The 18,705-nt window shown below is 41.3% G+C and overlaps 2 protein-coding genes across 2 annotated transcripts in view; one reads left to right on the top strand and one right to left on the bottom strand.

Annotated features, from left to right (window-relative positions):
- Positions 1 to 7,574: 7,574 nt before the first annotated feature.
- oat (ornithine aminotransferase) lies at positions 7,575 to 18,319 on the bottom strand. The gene is made up of 10 exons (XM_078279570.1): positions 18,190 to 18,319; positions 13,989 to 14,220; positions 13,212 to 13,436; positions 13,018 to 13,113; positions 12,746 to 12,873; positions 11,700 to 11,822; positions 10,440 to 10,568; positions 10,203 to 10,316; positions 9,510 to 9,654; positions 7,575 to 8,686 (listed from the first exon to the last, which is right to left on the bottom strand). The coding sequence occupies exons 2-10, from the start codon at positions 14,191 to 14,193 to the stop codon at positions 8,526 to 8,528; spliced, it is 1,326 nt and encodes a 441-aa protein (XP_078135696.1). The 5' UTR covers positions 14,194 to 14,220; positions 18,190 to 18,319; the 3' UTR covers positions 7,575 to 8,525.
- Positions 18,320 to 18,657: 338 nt separating this feature from the next.
- lhpp (phospholysine phosphohistidine inorganic pyrophosphate phosphatase) overlaps positions 18,658 to 18,705 on the top strand; it is a 28,348-nt gene continuing 28,300 nt past the window's right edge. Inside the window, exon 1 of the mRNA XM_078279571.1 lies at positions 18,658 to 18,705. This exon is cut by the window's right edge and continues 118 nt beyond it. Coding sequence (XP_078135697.1) covers positions 18,693 to 18,705 — 13 coding nt within the window. The 5' untranslated portion in view covers positions 18,658 to 18,692.

The following is an 18,705-nucleotide window of genomic DNA, read 5'->3' as shown; positions in this document are numbered from 1 at the left end:
ATTTGGTTGTGTTGTGTGTATTTGCAGCGTGTTTATGTATTTGGTTGTGTTGTATGTATTTGCAGTGCGTTTGCTGAATGCCGCGCATGTGTTGTCAAATTAATGAAGTTGTTTTTCTTTTTGCATCGCTTATTTTTTTGGGGTTTGTGTGCTTTTCTTTTTGCATCGTTTTTTATTTGCAGTGCGTTTATGTATTTGGTTGTGTTGTGGTATTTGCAGCGCGTTTGCTAAATGCTGCGCATGTGTTGTCAAATTAATGAAGTATTTTGTCTATTTGCTTGTGTTTTCTTAAGTTGCAGGGCGTTTGCCCCTGTCGGCCACCGTAGTTTTCACTGTTGATTTGTTTAACTGTTTCAATATTTTTTAACTTCAATAATTGCAACATCTTGCCAAAAGACGATGAGTAATCGTGTTAAATAATCTTGATTTCAATATTGACACAAACAATCGTGATGATTTTTTCTATGATTGAGCAGCCCAAGGGCCCTATTTTAACGATCTAAGTGCACGGCATGAAGCGCATGGCGCAGGAGCGTTTAGGGCGTGTCCAAATCCACTTTTGCTAGTTTGACGGCAGAAAGAAGGGTCCTTGCGCCGGGCACATGGTTCAAAATGGTTGTACTTAGTGTCTTAATTAATTCATAGGTGTGTTTTGGGCGTAACATTCAATAAACCAATCAGAGTGTCATCTCCCATTCCCTTTAAAAGCCAGGCACGTTTGTACCTTGGTGCATTGCTTATTATGATGGCGGATTTGCACCGTAATATTTTTATTTGTAATCGTTTGCATGCTTGTGTGCTGCTGCGCTTCCCTGTGATGTGTGTGTGTGTGTGTGTGTGTGTGTGTGTGTGTGTGTGTAACAAGTATTGTGTGCGCGCGCTGTGCATAAGCCATAGATGCATTTTACTAATGCGCTGTTAAAATAACAATGACATGCTGCGCTACTGACTTTAGACCAGGTTTTTGTTGGTCAATGGAGCGTCAAAATGATCACTTCCCGCTGCCTCAAGATAGCAATACGCCAAGAATTCACCTGAACACACCTCCCTGTAAGACCAGCATGCCCATGGGCACAAAGATGGGCGCAGGTGCATTTGCTATTTAAACGACGAGGGCGCTGGACGGTCTTAAAATAGCTAAGACACTTGCGTCGGGCTTTGCACCGCGCTCCGCAGGGTGCAAGATAGGGCCCCTAGTCTCTGACCAAAACAGTAACACCGACAGTTCACAGTCATTAATTCCACTGCACGTACAGTAGTGACTGGGTTTAGAAAATGAAATTTGACATCCCCCATTAGTAATTAATTAGCTCAGACAAGGAACAGGAACAACGTTGTTGATTCATTTCACCTCAGCCTGATGATGAGAGGAAATCCCCTTCGCCTTGGGCCAAGGGTAGCCATTTTTACACAGTGTTGCACCATGCTAGCACTAACACATTAAACACACTGGCACCATGCGTTATAGCACCACTTTAATGGACCTTTGATGGCTTCCGTGGTGAAAGACGTTGACGGAAACTGCTGAAGTTAAAAAGTGACATTTTGTGTTTGCCGAGCTCCGCTGTTCACGGAGTCATAGTGCTGCATCAGACGGAGAGTGCCACAGTGATGCTTAGTGTCATAATTTATCCTTTATGACACTGAGAGCTTCTGTGGCAGCTTGCCCAACCCAAGATTGTAGTCTCCTTGTCACTGCAAGTCTTTGCGTGATACTTTAGGTTGACAGTCTTCCTGGAAAAAGTGTCCCTCTGCCTGTGTTTCCTCAATCCTCACACACAAATACACTTTTCTTTTGAGTCACCACCTTGGATCTGAGCTACACACAGCCTAGTACATCCCATCCCATTTTTCAAAGAACTAGCACAATGCACAGGGGCAATTTATCCTTCACATCTACCCTCCTCCTTTTTCTTCCTCTCCTTCCCCCAGGTTTCTCCTTTGTTACGTAAACCGTGTCTGAATCCTCCTAGGACGTGCTCCGTGTTTTTAGGCTTGAGCCTCGAATTCCTGTGGGCACCATTACGGTCCCATTTCCTCTGGTAATTTTTTTTCCTCCAGCAGTGGAAGCTGAGACCCACATCTCTCCCCCTCATGTCCTCCTCCTCCTTCCTGCTGCCCTCTCCTCTTCCCTAGCCTAGTCATGAACTCTGTAAACACTGAGGCTTTGTCTGCAGCTGTCGTGGTCAGTCAGTAGTGTAAAGTCAAGCCCTTATGGAGCATCAGTTTGTGAACTGCCACTTTGGATGACCCGAAGAAAGAAGAGGGGGCGGCAAAAAGGCAAAGCCACTGTTACTGGTGTTGTCTGCGGATATCCTCCAAATACCCGTAGGCATATTTTATGACCACAAGTGGTGGCGTGTCCTCATTTTACTGTGGTTTCAGTGTCATGGTTGGTCTTCTAGAGAACAATGTCTGTACAAAATGTCATGACAATACATCCAATAGTTAGATATTTAAGTCACTTAAGTCATTTAAGTTACAGGTCATTTGTGATCATCAGATGGAAAATTTGTTTCAGAAACATTTAACAGTAACATGTAGTCACATTAAGCAAAAACATTGAATCACGTGATTTAGGAAAATACTGTATGTTGCAACAGGTGAAGTTGCATTGGAATTTAAATCTGAAATCTCACCTGTATGGTGTATATTTGCACCATAAGAATACAACAAAAGTTAGTGGTATTCTGTTAACTTATTTTTATTCTTTTCTCACTTTTTGTCGAGTATACATGATGATTAGAGATCAGAGATTCCTTTAATATGTGGTTCATCTCGACATTATGATTTGTCCATATCGGTGTGGATTTTTGTCCGTTTTGTTACTTTAGTATTTTACACAATACTTTTTAGAAGGGAACTCTTGTAAATGTGCTGGATTTATTATACATACTTTGTTGGTCCATGTTTTGTACATGGCCCCTGTGACGCGTGTCATTTGCATGAGAAAACTCACGTAGAGATAAAAACAAAAGTAACAAAGATTTGGCTTGCGAGACTTGAACTTCTAAAACTGTGACCATGTCGTGTTTGCCTTTTTAATAATAAGGACTGCAGCATGTCTACAACCCACAAATAAATCAGTTGAGGGTGTGACAACTAAAACGGTTGGTCTGAGAGTCACAGTGGCTACGTTCACACCGCAAGCCTTAATGTTTAATTCGGATTTTTTGCTCAGATCCGATTTTTTTGTTTGGCTGTTCACATTACCTTTTAAAATATGGCCTATATCAGATTCCAGTGTGAACTGTTTGCGGTTTCGAACTGACCCGCATGCGCAAAAGAATAACAATGACATCAGACCCAGCACGCTGCTGCACTAAAGTAAGGGAGGTTATGGAGGAAGTAAGCATTTTCACTTTGATTTCAAAATGTTTGTGTAATGGCAGCCGTAACATTAAGGCAGGTGCTGAGGAGGAGAAGAATGAAGAGAAAGAGAGCCAAATTGGCTATTTTGGCCTTTTGTGGGGTTAACTCCCGTCAGCGCATAATTGTGAAAAATGTCGATGTAGATTGACGTAAAAGTCACATCAAATCTGCCTTGGTTGTTCACACTGCGGCATTGAAAAAAAAATCAGACCTGGGTCTGATTCAGGACCACATATGGAAGTGGTCCAAATTTTTGATTTTTGATTAGAAAAAATCTGATTTGGGCAAGATTTGAGTGTTCACAGTACTTCTGAAGAAGTCTGACCTGGTCACTTGACCAGATTTGGGCCGCTTTTGCCTGCAGTCTGAACGTAGCCAGTGTGCCTCAAATCTGCAGGGAGGACCGCGTCCTTCTGAGGACCTTGCAGCACCTGATCAATATATATGTCACCTTTGGTGTGAACTGAAAGAGGCGTGTGGAGGAAGAGAAAACTGGTCAGTGCACATTACTCTTTAAGGATTATGTGTCATTTGCCCTTTAAGATGCACATGTATTTTATCAGTGCACTCAGACGTCATAAACCTAATGCAAAAGGCCCATTAATAAGAGCACTGGCAGGTGAGCGCAACGTTTTGCTCTGATTTATCTGTGGTGGTACAGGAAAAAACGAATAGCTTATCCTATTCCAGCCCTGCATCAGTCATAATTCTCAAGCTGGCACCTTATTCTTCACAAATTTAATGAATACAGAGCTTTATAATGTATCCTCTTCTTAACTGCAACTTTACCTGAATTACATTTCAGGCACAGTACTTTGATTACACCCTTGCTAAGTATCACAATCTGATTTCTCCATTATGTAAGGAATGAATACAAATGGACTGGCTGAGAGAGAGAGGGACAAAGGGGACAGGAAGAGGGAGGGGACACGGTGAGAGATAACAAATGAAAAGAAAGTCAGTCGGAGAGACAAAGAAAAAAAGAGGAAAGACAAAGAGGAGGTGAGGAAGAAAGAGCTGAACGAGTGAAACAAGAGCAGCCATCCAGTCTGGATGAGCCCCTCTTGACCTTCTTGGTCTGAGGAATTGTGGTGGAACACACACCAGTCTTTGAAGCCAGTCTTGCACCACATGCTTGAATGGACCAGGCTGACTGTTGGCACTGAGTGTGTGGTGGGAGCATCTTCAGGTTTTGGCTGAGGCTGTCAAAGCCCTGCCCGGAGCCTGGACCTCTGTGTTTCCAGATCCTCACAGAGCCTGTGGCCTGTCACTACCCTGCCAAAACTGGAGCTCATTTGTGGAATACAGTATGCCTTCCTATCGTGGCTGAGTGGGATGCAGGTTTGCAGAGTCCAGGATCAAAGCATGCACAGGACACAAGCGCATTGCTTGGTGTCACCTGGTGATAACCCTCACTTCTCCTGCCAGGCTGGATTCCACTCATATTTCACAAGCAAGCTCTGGGCCTCGCTCATCTCTCTGCTCTGCTTCATATGAAATGATAACCTGTCCTAGATGGTAGGCTGTGTGCACTTTCGCCCTGAACTCTGTGTCCAAGCACATTAATAGAGAGGCGAAGGGAAGGAAAAGATGTGGTAGAAAATGTGGTAGGTGTTTCTTTTCATTTTGATGATTATAACTGACAACTAATGAAAACCCCAAATTCAGTATCTCAGAAAATTAGAATATTACTTAAGACCAATACAAAAAAAGGATTTTTAGAAATGCTGGCCAACTGAAAAGTATGAACATGAAAAGTATGAGCATGTACAGCACTCAATACTTAGTTGGGGCTCCTTTTGCCTGAATTACTGCAGCAATGTGGCGTGGCATGGAGTCGATCAGTCTGTGGCACTGCTCAGGTGTTATGAGAGCCCAGGTTGCTCTGATAGTGGCCTTCAGCTCTTCTGCATTGTTGGGTCTGGCGCATCGCATCATCCTCTTCACAATACCCCATAGATTTTCTATAGGGTTAAGGTCAGGCAAGTTTGCTGGCCAATTAAGAACAGGGATACCATGGTCCTTAAACCAGGTACTGGTAGCTTTGGCACTGTGTGCAGGTGCCAAGTCCTGTTGGAAAATGAAATCTGCATCTCCATAAAGTTGGTCAGCAGCAGGAAGCATGAAGTGCTCTAAAACTTCCTGGTAGACAGCTGCGTTGACCCTGGACCTCAGAAAACACAGTGGACCAACACCAGCAGATGACATGGCACTGCAAACCATCACTGACTGTGGAAACTTTACACTGGACTTCAAGCAACGTGGATTCTGTGCCTCTCCTCTCTTCCTCCAGACTCTGGGACCTTGATTTCCAAAGGAAATGCAAAATTTACTTTCATCAGAGAACATAACTTTGGACCACTCAGCAGCAGTCCAGTCCTTTTCGTCTTTAGCCCAGGTGAGACGCTTCTGACGCTTGTCTTGTTCAAGAGTGGCTTGACACAAGGAATGTGACAGCTGAAAGCCATGTCTTGCTTACGTCTGTGCGTGGTGGTTCTTGAAGCACTGACTCCAGCTGCAGTCCACTCTTTGTGAATCTCCCCCACATTTTTGAATGGGTTTTGTTTCACAATCCTCTCCAGGGTGCGGTTATCCCTATTGCTTGTACACTTTTTTTCTACCACATCTTTTCCTTCCCTTCACCTCTCTATTAATGTGCTTGGACACAGAGCTCTGTGAACAGCCAGCCTCTTTAGCAATGACCTGTTGTGTCTTGCCCTCCTTGTGCAAGGTGTCAATGGTCGTCTTTTGGACAGCTGTCCAGTCAGCAGTCTTCCCCGTGATTGTGTAGCCTACAGAACTAGACTGAGAGACCATTTAAAGGCCTTTGCAGGTGTTTTGAGTTAATTAGCTGATTAGAGTGTGACACCAGGTCAATATTCAATATTGAACCTTGTCACAATATTCTAATTTTCTGAAATACTGAATTTGGGGTTTTCATTAGTTGTCAGTTCTAATCATCAAAAGTAAAAGAAATAAACACTTGAAATATAACAGTCTGTGTGGAATGAATGTATACATTATACAAGTTTCACTTTTTGAATGGAATTACTGAAATAAATCAACTTTTTCATGATATTCTAATTATATGACCAGCACCTGTATATTTATTCATCTACATGTTACTTTGTAATTCTACTTCAGTACAGTTCAGAAGGGGAAAAAACTAAACATTTGAATGCATTTTGCTTTTTAAGGCGCTTTAAGCTTTGCATCTTACGATCTACCTCAGCGGATTAAGTTCACGTGATAACAGATGAAGCCTACCCACTGAGGAAGACCATGAGATGTAGTTGAAAGCTCCAGGAAAAAGCTAGCAAGTGTAACTCATTTGAAGCGTCCCTGGATAAATAAGTGCAAGGAAAAAAATGACTCAATAGAAAGCCTATGAAGAGGATTGATCAGGAGTGTGCCATTAAACGTTCAAACATTAACTAATTAGAGTGGATTTTCTTGATTATCGATTTCTTGAATCTTGTAAATCTGTTTGAAAATGACATCTGTATTCATTTTACTACAGCTGCTGTTTGTGTTGTGTAGAGAAATGATAAGTGGATGCAGTCTGTCCAGCAGGATTTATGCTGGGGGTGGGGGGGGTGTTGGCTTGGGCTTTAACTGTTCAGTCAGCTAGCTTGAGGTTGTTGCCACAACATCCAGGTCAGAACAGCTCTTCTTCTGGGAATAACGTGTCAAATCTCAGTGGAGGTCCCAGTGAAGGTCTAAAGGATTGTGTGACAAGTTGAAAGATGGATCATCAAGGTTGTGGCTTGTAGGTTTAACAGTGTTATGCTGGGGACTATTATATATTTTTTGGCAATATGGCTTGATTTGTATCTGCAGTATAGCTTTTGTGTGTGTATATATATTTATTTATTTTTTTTAAAGCTTTTTAAGCTTTGTATTTGACACCCGTTTGTACACGCTACTTCTTGTTTGAGTACCCACCAATCCTTAGTCTTATTTCAGTAAAGGCACAGCACCATCTAGTGTTACATCTAAAATCATTGCAAAAACAATGGAATAAATACCTAACTTCAATTGTGTAACAGGAAATTCTTGTGTTTTTTCTGCTGGGTAAATAATGACATCAAAGCAGACCACAGGCATGTTTGTGCATCTGGTCCTGCAACCTGTTTGTCCTTCAAAATGCAGGTTAAACCACCTACAGTATGTTGAAAAGTTCAAGACAGTAAGACAGGAAATAAGACTGCAATAATTTATTTAAAGATCAGTGGATTATACAGGGTAATATTGCCTTTGAAAAGACAATATTTACACTTTTGTAACTGATAAAACATTCATCGGAAGGTTCAATGAAAATGTACAGATACAGCTCACAATTGTATTGATAATTAAAACTACTTGAAAGATTTTAGGAAAGAAACAATTGCACTAAAATTCTTCAAGACCTGGAATCTGAAAATTCCATAAACATTTCAAGGCTTTTTTTTTCTTTTTTTTTTTTTTAAGTAGAGAAACCCTGCTCGAGATTATAAATTCCAAGACTAACTGGCTCTCTATGTAACACTGGTTTCCCCAAGGTTTATGTTAGCAGACAGCTGTGGTTGAGTAGAACAACTGAAACATTTACTATAGTAAACTAAATTTGTCAGATTGAGAACTGCAGACCAGACTTCATTTCATCAAGTATTTCCTTCAGTGTTTTTGTAACTTCAGTAACTCCTGCACAACAGTCGGCAGTCGTTCAGACTTAAAATTGTATGCCTCCGAAGAGGAACTTACAGTCTTTGTAACTATAGACATCATGCGTCATTGGTAACACCACATATCCTTTTTAAAAATTAAAAAAGGGTTCATTGAAGACGCACATTGATTATTTACACTCACTTATTACCAGCGGAACACTTAAAATAAACCACTCACGTTTTCCGCCTGTGTTGCAGTCTTTCCTGAGGCAGTCTAATGGAACCGTCTCCCATACAGCAGTTTCTGTACAAACATGTCAGTGAAGCCTCATAGAAGCCTACTACACACAATATCTGTATACTGTATTTCTACAGTAAATCCCTTCAAAAACAATAAAAAAAAAAAAAAATAAAAAAAAAGTTTCGAGTGACTTTTTGATATGATGATAGTCATTTGGATTATCAGTTTGATGGTTGTCTGTGTATTGTGAAAGTGTTGGTTGTAGTTTAGAAGGACAAGATGGTTCTCTGGATGATGTCGATACATTCGTGCAGCTCATGCTCTTTAATGATGAGGGGAGGGGCCAGGCGGATGATGTCACCATGGGTGGGCTTGGCCAGCAGTCCGTTGTCACGAAGGCGTAAACACACCTTCCAGGCGTTATAGTCTGTAGGGATTGGTATAGTTCAGATTAAGTGACTGCAAGGTGCAAATACAGTCTCTCACTTGTCTTACAAAGAATCTTGTCCTTGATGTCGAAAAGCTAAGTGTGAAGCTGCCTAAAAAAAAAAGGAAAATTCCACTCGAAAAAGTACAATTAATCGTTTTTCAATACTTTTGACATTTCACTTTTGTTGATTAGAACCAGTCCATCCTAAAGATGAATAGCACAAATACTTACGTTAGACTAGGCTCCTGGAAAATGTCCAGTCACTATTTCAATGTAAATTAACCAATTCTGCTTCCAAAAACACCATTTGATACTGAATTAAGGACCAGTGTGTAAGATTTATTGGCAGAAATACTCAATTATATTTTCATTAGTTTAATCATTGTGTTTTTGCAGTCCAGAACAGACAAACCAAACATTGGCTCTAGAGAGGGCCTTTTAAGGGTTTTTACGTTACCTGAAGGACACCCGTAGGTTCTACTACATGTTTGAAAAGGGAGGTGTCAGGGGAGGGGTATTCAGTTGGTTGCAATCTGCAACTGCATCGCTAGACGCCACTAAATCCTACACACTGCTCCTTTAATGGTCTGAAGTCATTTTAAGACGACAAATTTATATTATGTATTTAAGAGTGGATTAGCTTATTTAATGTGAACTTGGATTTATTTTGTACCCTGAGGAGAATGCACTTAAGAAAAATAAAAAAGGTTGACCAGATCTTACATAGACAAAACAAAAAACTATTAGCTAGGATCGTTTCTACTTTAGTTACCAAATAGCGATGACCAACAGGGCTGCTGTTTTTGAAATAGTTCAGTACCTTTGGTCTCTTTGATGACGACTGCGTTGAGGAGGCCTTTCCCCCTGACTGTTGTCACAATGTCTTTGGGAAGTTTTCTCAGCTCGCTCCGCAGCAGCTCTCCCATCCTTTGAGCATTCTCTGCCAGCTTCTCCTCCTCAAGCACCTGCAAATCAAAGTGACATGCATATTTTGCTACGGATGCTAAACTGTCATTCCAAGGTAACCGTAGAAAACTTGATGGTATGGTGTATTTCACAATGGAAGTTTTCTTAATCAAAACAAGTAGTAAGGAGTTGTTAAGGGTAGACGGTAGGGCAGAGCGATTAATCGTTTTCAAATCAAAAATTGTAAATAATGCGATTAGCTAATCGTGAAGACCGCGATTACTGGAATGTGAAATATTTAGTTGAATGTTTATATTTAACATTCTTTTATTCCCCTTTTCATTATATATTTACGGTTTTTTTCATAAGATAAATGCAGGAACAGATTGTTTAAAGAAATGTCCTATTATCAGTGGATCTCATTTATTTTTTATGACTTTATTTAACATGATCGTAGAAGGTGCAATATGTAGGTAAAAGAAAAATCGCAAATCGAATCACAACATCTGGCAGGAAAAAAAACGTGATTAGTTCTCTCCCCCCCTCCCAAAATCGTTCAGCCCTAGTAGACAAGGAAACTAGAAGTAAAGTGTATTTTAACACTGACCTGAAGTGCAGCAATAGCGACCTGACAGGCCAAGGGGTTACCTCCATATGTGGACCCGTGTTCTCCCGGCTTGATAGTAAGCATTATCTCATCATCACACAGCACAGCAGAAACCTGAGGCACACAAACGCAGATCAATTAAAGCAAAAGGTAAACGTTACACAACTACTAGGACCTGTACTCCTAGTAAGAGCTATAATGTGATATGAAGTGTGACTGAACAACAAAAATGCTTACAGGGTAAACTCCCCCAGAAAGCGCTTTACCCAGAACCACGAGATCTGGACGGACCCCCTCGTGGTCAACAGCCAGGCGCCGGCCGGTCCTTGCCAAGCCTGTCTGTACCTCATCGGCAATCCACAACACCTGGACCAAACACAGGACTTTAGTAGTAGTAGTAGTAGTAGTATTCTCAAAGCCCCGCTGCAGTCGTCACCACAGCCCTAGGGGTCTGTGTGTGACCTGTAGACTCATTTAAAATATGATACAAGTGATGTAGCCACATTATTTCCTGAGCCATTTTAGGCGAGTCTTTGTACAGCATTGCACAATCCCCGAATGCGTTATGCTGTACAAAGTTACAGTGTGTGTTCGATGTAAACATAGGAATTCTCAAGATCAACAGGGGAATAGGTTCATTGAATTTCCAAAAAGTACAATCATTCTACTATTTGATAATGTGTACTGCTCTCAGTGAAAATAGCCTGGGTAAGTAAATGGTTGAAAAAAAAAAAAAAAAAAAAAAAAAAAAAAAAAAAATCTACTACACAAAAATACCTGGCCACATGTTGGATTAAATGACTTACAATTAAGATTTACAGCAGCTATACGTAACATTAGCTAAACAGAATATACCTGTCTGTCTTCTTGTGCATAAATTAACATTGCTGCTCTCCACTTGTATTAAACCCCATTTCTCCTTGTGAAGAATAGAGCATCTGAAATGCTTTTCTACTCTTTATACCAGATAAGAAAACCTGTATAAAATGGCTAAAAATGAAGCCCAGACTGCAGTTTGTCCTCAATTAATTTGGCATCAGGAGGAGACACTGTAAAAGCTACTGTGTGTGTGTGTAATGTTTTGCACTGCTTAATAGAAACATCATAACATGTTCTATTTCGGCAAAACGGCACTTAAAGCCGCTCATCCACATACCAGGAGAGTTACCACAACGCACTGTGGTGTTAAGGGATGTCAGTTTTAAATCCAATGTAGTTTCTCTCCACACCCAAATGCCTGCTGGCTATTTGATGTCAACATTTATAAGCACTTCAATAAGCTCTCTCTCTTTAACGGCAACAGACAAGCTTCAGGCATAGTCATTGAAGCAATTTAGAGGAAACAATGGGAAATATATTTGTGTGTTTTTATTACTAACAAATTAGACCGTAGTTCAGTTTGACGGCCAATACCTGCGTTTTCACGCAGTCCAAACATCCACACCTACAGTAAGTTAAATCTCAGTCGTGCTCGTCTGTGTGTTTGTCGAGACTCACGTTGTATTTGGTGCAAAGTTGTCTGACCGTGGTCAGGTAGCCTTGGTCTGGCACCACCACCCCAGCCTCTCCCTGGATGGGCTCCACCATGAAAGCAGCAACATTTGGGTCTTGAAGAGCTTTCTGGAGAGGGGGGGGGGAATAAAAATAGATTAGACAACCCTGTCAAATACATGCCACTTGAGTCAATCATTAGGTTCTTTTGTTTACACAGAACTGCAGCAGTTGCCAAGATAACATTATCAGCAGACACATGCAACTGCAGTCAGCAATTCAGTCCTCATGTTTACATAGACCATATGGGTGTCAAGTCAGCTAGTTTTGGAGAATGTGTGGAGTTACAAAGAGCTGTAGCCCACTCCTCATCTCTGCTTGAGACTCGAGGCTAGATTAGCAGCTACTAGCATAACACACAAATCTTGATACCAAAACTGCAAGCCAAGTCTTATTGTGGGTGATGTAGGCGGCAGGTTTTTGATGAGGAAGAAGAATGCATGCAATAAAAAAAAAATTTAATTAAAAAATTCTCTACGTTTCTCCGGCATCTATTTAGAAAACGTTTAGAATTTTAAACCGTTCAATGTGAGTGAAATGTTAAATTGGTGGAGTACTCTTAAAAGAAAATGTCAAAATAAGATCAATCTTAAGCTACAAGGCAAAACAAGGTGCAAACATTTGCCTTCATTGGAAAGACAAATTCCAAAGCAGTAGCCTCCATGATTGGTGATTAAATCACATGCTTGATGATTCAATCAAATGGTGCCTTCAGTGCATGTAAGTGTGTTAATAAGTTAGGTTGTTGCATAAAAAGCCCAGAGTCTGGTGTGCAGTGACTGAAACCTAGACTTCCCCCTATAATTTGGACATTTTACAAGGCCCTTTGACAGCTGTGTTGGACCACATAAGAAACCTTTCCACAAAGCATCCGCTTGTAACAGCGTAACACTCACACAGGTCAGTACATTGCATCGTCGCTCAAGACTGAAACAAATCAAACACAGTAGATACTGTACTGTAGATCTTGAAGATAGAATCAAAATATGTACCTCCAGTGAAGGAATGTTGTTGTATGGGACAAGCTCAAAGCCTGGCATGTAGGGACCGAAACCTTCATAACTACTGGGGTCATTTGAGCTGGAGATGGCTGCCATGGTGCGACCCCAGAAGTTTCCATCTAATCAACAAGAATGAGTTGCCATTATGTATCATAATGTATTTTGGTGCAAATGTTTTTTACAAAAAGGCACTAGTTAAGGTGAAAAATGGTGACAAACTCCATAACTGTGACAGTCTTTTCAGACATAAGATTGTGACTTACCGGCAAAAATGATTTTGGCCTGGTTTTTGGGTACTCCCTTTACATTGTAAGCCCACTTGCGGGCAAGCTTGCAGGCTGTCTCACAACCTTCAACACCTTATTTGTACCAAAAGAAAGACATGTCAACAAATGTACTCAAAAGAACCTCTGAAGGTAATTCATACAATTAGCGTTGGGCGTTTCCTTAAAAGTACCTGTATTCATGGGTAGGACTTTGTCATAGCCAAACAAGCTGGTGATGTACTCCGCATAGACTCCCAGCACATTGTTGTAGAATGCTCTGGAAGTCAGGGCAAGTTTGGAGGCCTGGGCGTTGAGCGCAGCTACGATCTTTGGGTGGCAGTGGCCCTGGTTTACAGCACTGTAAGCACTCAGGAAGTCATAATACCGGTTGCCATCCACATCCCACACGTTGACGCCTGGAGTAAAGAAGAGTTGTTAGCATGTGTCTGACGATTCAAGTGATGTAACATGTTGAGGAAAATCACCAGAGATTACAGGCAAAACAGTGCTGCTGTGCAATCTGTTAATCAAACTAAACTTAGCACAAAAAGTAAGGACATTTGTGTTTGGTAGGTTATTTCTCTGTGGTAACAATGCTTTTTGGCACTAAATCTTATACCGTTGGAAAGCCTGTTTAGTTCCCTTTCAAATGGTGCCCCATTTGTAAGGAACATGCATTTGTGGGATGAGCAGCAGTGCTGAGTATGTGGGTGGCGCCCATGAAAAATTTGCCAAATCTTCTCTGCCAATGTCGAACAGCTTACTACAACCCACATACTCAGCGCTGCTGCTGCTCATCCCACAAATGCATGTTCCTTACAAATGGGGCACCATTTGAAAGGGAACTAAATAAGATTTATTGCCAAAAAGCATCGTTACCACAGAGAAATGATCTACCAAACACAAATTTCCTTACTTTTTGTGCTAAGTTTATTATTTGTAGCAGTGATATGACACTGTGAACTCACCCGCCCCCCTCTCCAAGGCCACAGGCAGAGGGTGATAGTTATGCGCTCCATACTTGTCCTCACGCACATAGATTTCCTCTGAGGTGAGCCGACAATCAGACTTCAGTTTGGATGTGGCGGTGGAGGCGGGACGTGTGCCAGAGTGGACACTGCGACTAAGAACAGGGGCAGCACGGCTTAGGTTGCGGCTGAGCTGGAGAATCATTCCCTTCTTTGTTGTATGCTGCTATGTCTACATGATAGCACACAAAAAAACAAACACAATTCAGTTTGTATTAGTGCTGAAATTATGATAGATAGGGTTCCTTTCTTCCAAGTAGTAAGAAATATTGACATAACTGTTAGAAGTAGTTAATAACTTCTTAATACAAAGAATCTAACAAGGCAAATAAGCTTTAAGAGTTGAGTTAATTATACTTTTCTGTATAGGTACTAGTGCTGCAAAAAAATAAAATAGGGAGTTTGCGTGTGTGTGTGCGCGTGTTTTGGGAAGCTGAAACCAGCAAATATTGCATTTTTTTTGCAGGTCTGCTGAACAACGCTTCTCTTTCACATTCAACACAATAGAGGAGCTTTTGATGGGTGGGGTTAACAAAGCTAATCCCACAGCAGCATGGCAGCTCAACTGTGATGTTCCAGACTTTACTATTTGGTTGTATTTGAGTACTGTAACATGCACTACTTTTCTCACTGCTGACCATTTATAGAATACATTTGCTACTTTCTAAATATTTATGACTCAGAAGGTGGCCATAATTATGTCAGGGCACTGAATGGTTTTGAGATGATGACACCATTTTACTAGTGCTTTTGGGATTTAGGTTAGGCTAGGTTGTAAAATTGTCTTAAGGGTGGAGTTAGGTTTAATTCTTAAGACAAACCCACAACTACAACAAGGATACTAAATATTACCAAAGGCAGGGGTGTCAAACATACGGCCCGTGGGCCAGAACCGTACCGCCAAAGGGTCCAATCAGGCCCGATGGATGACACTGCAAAGTGTGAAAATTGCAGAGAAGTAATTAATTCCAAATTTACGACTTTAATCTCAGAGAATATCCAAGTTATTTTTTCGTAAATTTACGACTTTAATTTCTGAAATTCTGAGTTTTTTCTTGGAATATTACCCCTCTCTCCAGGGTCCGTAACAGTATTATTTTTCCCTACAATTACCTTAGAACGCTGTCGTTCTAAGGCCATTGTAGGAAAAAACTAGCAGAAGCAACTTGCGTTTGCCAACGTCAAGCTGACAAGAAACTCTGTGGCAGATAAAGGGCGTTTCCCCAATACCAAGAATGCAAAGAACAGACTTGTGTTCTTGGGGAGAACGTTCTTGCTAGTTGTACCTGGAAGAATGAACTCGCAAGTTCACAAGCACAGAAAACACTGTTAAGAGTTTGAGACGATGCCTTCTTCCTGTTATTGCTCAACACCCCCAGCACAGAAGCTACCTGCAGGGCTCCAAAATAACAGCTAGAAATAAAAACCACAACAATATAACCACTTTGTATTAAAACAATCTCCGGACAAGAAAACCTCATAATGCTACAACTATTGCAATAATATTGAAAAATAAAACTTCTTGAGCTTTAATTTTATTGTTTATGGTTTAGATCAAACACCCCTTACTTATTCAAAAGAGTGGAACGCGATCCCTACTATTATTAGTGTATTAGTTTAAGTCAGTTTAAATTAAAAAAATAAGTATGCCTATGCACTAGTGTGTCCTATGTGTTCATGGTCATGATAGTGATCATTTCTATATTGTAGTGCACTGTATATGCCCAGGGAGATGGAAATTAGCAATTCAAATTATAAAGCTTGGTGTCTCCCCTTTAGTCTACATAACATGTTACCACTTTATGTACAACTGCTCATGTATCATACCGACTGAAACTCAACTTCTAATAAATCAGAAAACAAATACACCAAAAAAATATGAACTAAATACTAAATTGGGAAGCTGCGCTGTGTGTCTGTCCGTGTGTGTGTGTGTGTGTGTGTGCTTGCGGAGTTTAACTCCGAAAAGACAGTTAACCACAGGTTCCCGTTAATCTTATGATGGACATGTGTTGTGATATTTAAACAAACGATCCGTCAACGCCGAAATAAAAACCTCTTATTTACGGGACCGGTCTAAAAAGACCTCCGGCTTCCAGCAGGGTCTCTGAGCGTGACTATCTGAGCGACGAGCTAGCAGCCCCGGCAGGCGCAAGCCGGCGGCCGCCACACTTCATGGAGCTCCGAAAACTTGGGAGTAAATTGTCAATTCGGCAAAGATTTGCCCAAGACTGCCTATATTCGAAATCTAAACCATTCATTTCTCGCCTAAAATGTTCTCAGAAGTGAATTTTGTGATGAGATGACGTTTTTGGGCTGTCTATGTACCGGAAACCAGACCATCATTGAATGCCGAAATGAATGTTGGGATACGGGTGCTGCGAAGTTCATACAAGTTAGCTAACAAGAAGTTCCACTCTCTCGTTACTTCCGGCTTCTGAACTAGTTGCAGTTCCACCAGAGTTCCATATAGTGGGCGCTCACAGGCCAGTGCAGAATGAATGGGACTCTATAGAGCTATACCCCTCAAAATCCACTTTTCTCAGGATATCATTTTTTGTCTAGTAATTTGAATGTTGCATTTGAAAGGGGAGGCTAAGAAAATACACACTGCTGGGTGTTAGATATTTTTTAAAGTGGCTTTTTGTTCTAAAAAGCCTTTTAAAATGTCAATGACGTCATACACATATACAGCCAGAGATACTGCTTTACGGCAAGCTCTGAGTCGCTTCCTTTGTTCTCTCGAAGCATCGACAACACAGCTGACAGGTTAGCCTCTCCCTGTTAATACACGTGCTAGAAAGAGGTTTGCTAATGTTTTAAAGACCACGCCGAAATATTCACTCTGACATTCTGGTTCTGCTTTGGATGCCGTCAAGCGGGATCTCCGATCGTAATCAGTCCTTCACTGACCAATCAGCAGTCATTAGCAGAATGCTAGCGTGTTATGGGCAACAACGACTCAACCTGTAAGAAATCGAAAGGACACAAGTACTCGTTCATTCAACTTTTGACCTATAATCCATGTTGAACTTGCAAAAACTACAATCAAATCTGAGATTTCTCAACGACAATCAGGCGAAAGAGACATTTAGCCGTCTAGCGCCATAGAGTCCCATTCATTTAGCACTGGACCGCGATGACCCCCCAGTGGAACGCTGGTGGAACTGCAACCAAATTCGGTACAATGGGGCTGAATAGGGAGTGGAACAGCTTTCCGTAGACGGGCTTTGCTAACAACCAATGCATCCTCGGTAAAAATAGGCGTGTCAAGAACATTTTCGGGAATCTTAACTGTTCTTGGTGAAATGCGTACTTGTGTATTGGGACAGTACTTTGGCAACACGAGATGACGTTTCACAGGGACACAAGTCAATAGAAGAACACAGATTGAGAAACACCCAAGTTTCTGGAGTGGTTTATTGGTCTGGCCCACTTGAGATCAAATTAGGGGTATGTGGCCCATGAACTAAAATAAATTCGACACCCTTGACCCAACCCTTGGCATTTTAGTCTACAAAAGTCCCAATTCACCATTTGCTAAATTGATTGTTAAATGTGGAAACATGCTGAATGGAAAAAGTGATGAAATATCCAGTAACTTATATGGCTCTGGATAATCAATAACCTGATACACACAGCAAACAGACAGCACCTGGACTGGGCCACATCAACGAGGACAGAGGACCCGTGACACTGATATGTCACAGTGACCCATTAAACCTGCTCGAGACATGATAGGTTGATGGGGAGCTGCCTCCACGACACACCCACCATATTACAGTACAGCGAGAGCTAAATAAAGAATACAAGTATGAATTCCTTTCAAATAGTATTTAAGCAGCTCTACAAAACTATTTGTATTAAACACTGTAACATAGAGCATAGCTTAAAACTATTTAAAACTCTGAAGTAAAATAGGACACTTTCGACATAAATGAATGTGGTTTCTTCTCGCCCAAAGAGTGTACAATCAATGCGAACAAAATACAGGTGGTTCGCTTCCTTTGGTTAGTAGCCTACTGGCTAGCTAGCTAAAATTAGCATCTTCCTGCTGCCAGTTTCTTTAAACCATCACTAAATTATCAAGCACGTGTTTACGAACAGGACAGGGGAGACTTGAAAGGAAGTGAGACAGTACCACAAAAAAGTGAAGCGAAGATATTATCCTCTTGAATCGCGAGTGATGCTTCTTGTCCTGCCTGTCCGATGGTTGAAGCAGAAGGTTCCGCTGCGGCTTGTGTGACTATCTAGTCTCTCTGGTGGGGGCTGAGCACAGCGCGTGGCGCTTTCATGCGTGGCTGCGTCAGAGGACACGCCTCCATGTCGCAACTTTTCCCAATGATTGCATCGATTATTCAATCAAAATCAGCCTTAAAAAAAGGTTTACTGATCACAATCATCACGACTTGAAACTGCGACCAAGTGTCGTACACACTGTTCTGTCAGTTGATGCCATCGCTAGTATTTATAAAAGCGAGCTCATTAACACTGCACCATTTCAGTGACTCACTCTGACTTTATTGATTTTCAAAAATGCTCACTCTGGTATTATAAGTACGTTTAAATTAATATGTACGATATGAGTTGAATCACAAGCGTGTTTAGCTTTGCGCGCATGCGCTTGGAGGCTACCATTTCGCCATGGCTGACACGG

This window comes from Sander vitreus, chromosome 21 (assembly GCF_031162955.1).
Source record: "Sander vitreus isolate 19-12246 chromosome 21, sanVit1, whole genome shotgun sequence".
Lineage (NCBI taxonomy): Eukaryota > Metazoa > Chordata > Actinopteri > Perciformes > Percidae > Sander > Sander vitreus.
Note: the sequence above shows the minus strand (reverse complement) of the source record. Positions and strands in the feature narration are given on the sequence as shown.

What these genes read in the sequence shown, in the direction of transcription:
- oat (XM_078279570.1), bottom strand. Translation starts at nt 14,193, where the DNA reads ATGATTCTCCAGCTCAGCCGCAACCTAAGCCGTGCTGCCCCTGTTCTT. An exon ending in AACTTTGCACCAAATACAAC is followed by an intron (nt 10,569 to 11,699) that starts GTGAGTCTCGAC and finishes TGTTTGGTCCAG; the next exon opens with GTGTTGTGGATTGCCGATGA. An exon ending in CGTCATCAAAGAGACCAAAG is followed by an intron (nt 8,687 to 9,509) that starts GTACTGAACTAT and finishes CAATCCCTACAG; the next exon opens with ACTATAACGCCTGGAAGGTG.